The sequence below is a fragment of the Impatiens glandulifera genome, chromosome 1 (assembly GCF_907164915.1).
Source record: "Impatiens glandulifera chromosome 1, dImpGla2.1, whole genome shotgun sequence".
Classification (NCBI taxonomy): Eukaryota; Viridiplantae; Streptophyta; class Magnoliopsida; order Ericales; family Balsaminaceae; genus Impatiens; species Impatiens glandulifera.
The window spans coordinates 95100240-95106851 of record NC_061862.1 but is presented as its reverse complement, the minus strand read 5'-3'; the positions used below and the strand labels follow the sequence as shown (position 1 = coordinate 95106851).

The window sequence follows — 6612 nt, the reverse complement described above, 5'->3', positions numbered from 1 at the left end:
TATCTCTCAGCAGACAACCTTAATCGACCTCTTATCGCTCAGTAAACTAACCATCAATTACAATGTCACTGACATCTTATTCATTGGTAAACCAATTATCAATCTCAATCGACCTCTCATCCTGTAACCTCACACTTTCACACGTACAATCTCAATATTGCTTTGTTGAAAAGATAGATTATCTCATGTAAATTAATTATAGTCTTAACTCATAATTATTTAAATAAAGTAATATTTGTGTTCTCTCCCAAAAACTTCGAGAAAGAAATGTATAGTGTATATCTAAGTTAATAACTTTTAGAAATTAATTATTTTTTACACTAAAAATGTTATTATCTATCTATCATATAAATAAGCTTAAAATATTTAAGAAGAGAAGATACAAAAATCATAACTTTTCTCTAAATTAACTTTTTGATTATATATATAATAATTTATTTCATAAATAAAAAATATATTCTTTAAAATATTAAGTACATAATTAACACATTTAATTATATATTATTTATTTTATAAATAAATAAAAGATTTGTAAATCTTAATTCTATAATTAAATTCGTTTAATTAAATATAACTTTAATTCATAAATAAATAATATTATTTGATATTAATAATTTATCATATATTAATAATGAATTATCATTTCATTTTATTTAATATAACAATTAGCGTGGCCTCACACATGACCCAATTATAATACAATATATATACAACTCTATTAATCATAGTTAACTTAGTAGAAAAGTACTAAGACTTCTTGGATTAAATTATCTTCATTGTTTTCTAATCCAAATTTAGTCATTCCATATTAAATTAATGGATGCAAATCATTTATATCTCACTCGAGATCCAAGAGTAAGGTAATGTACTAACGGACCTCGATCTAAGAGTTCGATAGAGAATTTTTTTTTTAAAAAAAAGGTCGATTTTAAGCATTACACAAATCAAATACAAGAATATAGTTATACAGCATACATGTTTAGTCTTCTTCCTCATCTATATTATCTTAATACTATTTACAAGTTTTAATGACAAAAATATTGTACTTCGAATTAATATATATAAATATTAAACAATTTAACATTAAAATATTACCTAAATTAGAATGCGATGCATCAAAAAGATGAAATGACTTGTATTGTGCCTTCACAGCTTCCATTTTTTCTTCCATTGCGATATTACTAACATCAATGGAAAATTAACAACTAATAACTAGCTTTTTTTTTTAAATTTATTTATCATTTGATTTGAAGATTGATTGCTCTATATAAAAAATATGAGTGTTATGGGTGGAAAGACTTAAACATTAATGATGAAGTAAATCAAAAACATAGATACAAAAGCAAAGATATATATTTATATATATATATATATATATATATATATATATATATATATATATATATATATATATATATATGAAAATAAGAATGAAAATATGTTCAAGAAGTTAATAGTGTGTTATGACTTCGCATTAATTTGTCGTTAGATTTATTATTAAAGTATGATTTTGTTAAATAATTCTTATTGAATGAGAATTTTGTCCACATGTAAATTCTTTATCACTAAATTTATGTTAAGATATGATTTAGTTAATTAATTTTAATTGAATAAGAATTTAGGTCAAATGCAAGTATTTCTCTTTAGAATTATTATTAAAACATGATTTTGTTGTATAAATTAACGTGGTTTAATACAACTTTAATCATAATTCATGTTTTTGTCAATAAATTTATTATTAAACATGATTTATATTGGTTATCATGCTATTGTATTTAGGGTCTTAATTAATGTAATAAACATTCCTATTTTTATTCAATTTGTGAATATATTTGATACTAAATACGATATTTTCGAATTAAAAGATTAAAATTATAAAATAGGAAAGACAGATTATTTAAGATTATGGGATTGATGAACATTAATTATGATAAGGAATGAGAAACCATCTTTATCTTCATAAACTAGTATTGAAGGTCATATTTTCTTTATGAACCGTGAGAGCAATCTAATCGTCTTTCTGTTAGGTTAATAATAAAAAATATTTTTTATAATATTTGTGGGTTTTTCGGAAAAGTATAATGATGCAAAAAAATCTTTAAAAATTATTTGTTCGACTCCATATCACACTAATTATAAAGTTTTCATCCTACAAGCATAAGAAGCAATACATATGTCTATCATGTGTATAAAGAATATTCTATCATGTGTATAAAGAATATTTTGGGATTCAATATGAAAGTTTGATAATTAAGTTATCAAAATATTTTATGTAACTATTTATAATGAACCATTTGAATAATCATACATCTCTTCAAAATATTTTATAACACATATAAAGATAAATGATTGATTAATTAATTTATTAATTATGTGGGTAAAATAAATAAAAAGAAAGATATATGTTAAACTTAATTAGATAAGAGGCATACATGATCATATCATGTGCATAAAGATATTAAGACTTAATTTTAAAGTTTTATAATTAATTTGTTAAAATTATTTTATGTTTCACTATACAATGAACTTTTTAAATCAATTATACAGTTCCTTTAAAATATTTTACATAAATAAAAAAATAAAAATAGGGAGGTTGATTATGTAGGATGATGAACAAACTTATTTGACTACTCATTAAATAAAATTAATGAATAGAATAAAATATATAAAAATTGACAAATTAAATTTTTTATCGATTAAATATAAGAAAATCTAAGTTTATTTTTATCAATACAAGAGAAACATAAAGAGATACATAAAGTTTAAGAAATTGTTCAATATTAAATATAACAAACTTCGCATTAATTTGCTGTTATTTTTGATTAAAATATGATTTTGTTAAATAAATATTATTGAATGAGAATTTTTCCCACATGTAAATTCTTTATCACTAAATTTATAATATGATATGGTTTTGTTAATTAATTTTAATTGAATAAGAATTTAGGTCAAATGCAAGTATTTGTCGTTAGAATTATTATTAAAAAATGATTTTGTTAAAAAAATTAACGTGGTTTAATACAAAATTTAATCTTAATGCATTTTTTTGTCAATAAATTTATTGTTAAACATGATTTACATGGGTAATCATGATATGTTTTTAGATTCATAATTAATGTCATACACATTTTTATTAAATTTAAAATATATTTAATATTAAATGCGATATTTCGGAACTAAAGATTAAAATTATAAAGTATAAAAAAATAATATTTATGATTATGGGATTGATGAACATTAATTATGCTTAAGAAAAGAGGAACCATCTTTATCTTTATAAATTAATATTTAAGGTAATGTTTTTTTTATGAACGGTAGAAGCAATATAATCGTCTATTTCTTATTTTCATTAGAAAAACAATTTTTTTTATATTTATGATATTATCGGAAAAGTATAATAATGCGAAAAATCTTTCTAAAATTATTTATAAGACACTATCTCACACTTTAACTATGAAGTTTTTCTCATATATACAAGCATAAGGGAACATATATATTCATATCTTGTGTATAAAAAATATTGGGATTCAATATGAAAGTTTGATGATTAAGTTATCAAAATATTTTATATAACGATTTATAATGAACCATTTGAATAACCATGCATACAATTTCTTCAAAATATTTTATAACACACATAAAAATAAATGACCGATTAATTAATTTATTAATTATGTGTGATAATGACACTTAACTTGGAAGTTTGATAATTAAGTTATCATAATTATTTTATGTTTCACCTTACAATGAACATTGAAAATATTTTATAACGAAAACAAAAATAAATGATTAATTAATTTATTAATCATTTGTGTTAAATAAAAAAAAAAAAATAGGGAGATTGATTACGTAGGATGGTGAATAAATATATTTAACTACTAATGAAATAAAATTAATGAATAAAATAAAATATATAAAGAATGCCAAATTAAATTCTTTATCCACTAAATATAAGATAATATTCTAAGTGTTTTTTTCTATCGATACCAAAGAAACATAAAGATAAAGAAAAATGACATAAAATTTAAGAATTAGTTCGATATTAAAGGTAACAAACTTCTACATGAATCTAATATTTGATTATGTATCTATTTTGTAGAGTGAGACGAGTTTAGACGTGATGATAAGGTCAAGAGCATTTTGGTTTAAAATAATAATTTTATTTTGTATTTGAAAAGACCTATTATTTCAAGTTTTTCTAATAACTTCTACATTTTTTTTATTTAGTTATATGGATTATGATTTATAGTTTATCTCATAAAGTTAAAGTTATAAGATATGAGATTTTATAAAACAAAACACACAAACTTGAAAAACATAGAAAACACAAGCTTAGAAACATGCATTAAACAAACACAACAACATAACATAGTTTTTGAAAAACATAGAAAACACAAGCTTAGAAAACAAGCATCAAACAAACACAACAAGATAACATAGTTTTTGAAAAAACATAACAAACACAAACATAGAAAACATGCATCAAACAAACACAACAACATAACATAGTTTAGGAGTTCTCTTCAGAAGGAGCCAACAAGCATGCTCAAAAAACCCTTGCAACAGCTTTACACACCAAGGGATTCTTCATTTCCATGGACATCTTGAGAACCTCAGTCAAATCCACATCATCCTTAGAGGTCCACTCAAAGTTCTGAAGAAGCACAGCCAACCAAATATGAACGGTAGCTAGACCCATAGTTTTCCCGGGACATACCCTCCTTCCTGAACCAAAAGGGGCGAGCCTCATGTCAGACCCCATGACAGACACATCCTGGTCAATGAATCTCTCTGGCCTGAACTCTTCTGGCTCCGGCCAAATTCCTTTGTCATGTGCTATGGCCCACATATTCACCATGGCCGTGGTCCCTGCAGGGACAAAGTACTGCCCAACATGTGTGTCGTGGATTGCAAGACGAGCCCATGAAAGGAGGGGGCCTGGAGGGTGCATTCTTAGAGTCTCTTTTACGATGGCTTGGAGGTATGGCAGGTTTGGGATATCAGATTCCATTACCGCCCTTGAAGAGCCAATAGTTGTTTCAATTTCGGCGAGAGCTTTGGCTTGAATGTCTGGATGAAGAACTAGTCTTGCTAGAATCCATTCTAATAGAATTGCAATAGTATCTGTTCCTCTGAAGATCATTTCCTGCATTCATTGATAAAGAGTATTTATATAAATGTTTTCATCATCAATTATTATTATGTAAATCAAAAAACTTATATATAGAAGCAAAGAAATAAATATCTTTTAAAAAATGAGAATACAAATATTTTCAAGAAATTAATAATTTGTTAAAATGAGAAACAAAGTAGTCACAAGAAACTAAGAGTCAACATGACAAAAGTAACACATGAAATAAAATTAGTTTTTTGTTTAATAAAATTTAACATGCACCAAAGGAGGTTTAACATGTACATTCATTTACGAAAATGTTCTAACTATTTTTCCTTTCTACATATTTTTCATATCTTGTAGATAATAAGGTTGACTAGTGAAGTCAAGAAAGAGGATTCTAAGTAAGAAAATATAAATTAGAAAATTTTGAAAAGATATAAAAAAAACATTACCCATAGAACAGCGACCATATCAGATCGGGTGATCTTGTTCTCTCTCTCAAGATCAAGAAGAACATCAACAAAGTATCCATGATTATTGTCCTGATCAGTAACCATGATGTGATCGTCTATGATCTTTCTAACAAACCCATCCACTTTAGAAACTAGTTTCCTACTTCTCCTTCTCACACCTTGAACATCAAGCCAACCTAGAATCGGGAAATGATCGCTCCAATTGAATGTCCCTAGTAACTTGTATCCTTCACTAACAAATCCCTCTAATTCCAAACCGTCCCCATTTTCACCAAAATCATAATACTTTCCAAAAACAGTCATCATCATGTTATTCAATGAACCATAGTGAAGAACTTGCTTGATCTCAACATCCCCTTTTAGATCCATTTGTGTTTTTACCTGCGTAAAGAAACACTCGTTTATAACTAATTGTCTTTTATACTCATTATCATTTAAAAGTAAAAATGAAAAGAGTATTCTTACTTGAGTGATCATCTGATGACAGATGTTCTTACGGAATCCTTCAGCACAAGCTATTTTCTTCGGGCTAAACATGTAAGTAGCTGAAATCCTTCTTAGCTCTCTCCAGTATTCTCCAAAGGGAGCAAATCCCATTGCCCGATTAAACAAGAGCTCGTAAGCGGATTCCTTAATGGGACGATCAGCGAAGGCAGAACTACTGAGAATGTCCTTAGCCGAACCCGGATCACTTGAAATAACGAAACGGGTGAACCCAACCGAAAAGGCCATTAGTGGAACTGCCTTTAAGGTCTGAGAAAGGTTTGCAAGTTTTCTATGAGTCAAAGAACTCATGAAAGTGAAAATGAGTCCGATAAGGGGAAATCCAGATGGTCCGGGAATGGGGGCACCGGTTTTTGCTTTGGAAAGAGCCCATGCAAGACCACCCGGGACTAGCCAGAATCTGAAAACAGCGGTTAAGATAGCGAGAAAGAGGAAAAGTTGGATGCTGAGCAAGGTGGAGGAGGAGTCATCTGGTAGAACAAAGAGGCCTATTCCCGAAGACATTTTTTTTTGTTAAGA

General features: G+C 26.7%; 1 protein-coding gene across 1 annotated transcript; it reads right to left on the bottom strand.

Annotated features, from left to right (window-relative positions):
- Positions 1–4525: 4525 nt before the first annotated feature.
- Positions 4526–6612, bottom strand: LOC124922366 (cytochrome P450 78A5-like). The gene is made up of 3 exons (XM_047463100.1): positions 6055–6612; positions 5569–5970; positions 4526–5146 (listed from the first exon to the last, which is right to left on the bottom strand). The coding sequence occupies exons 1-3, from the start codon at positions 6595–6597 to the stop codon at positions 4547–4549; spliced, it is 1545 nt and encodes a 514-aa protein (XP_047319056.1). The 5' UTR covers positions 6598–6612; the 3' UTR covers positions 4526–4546.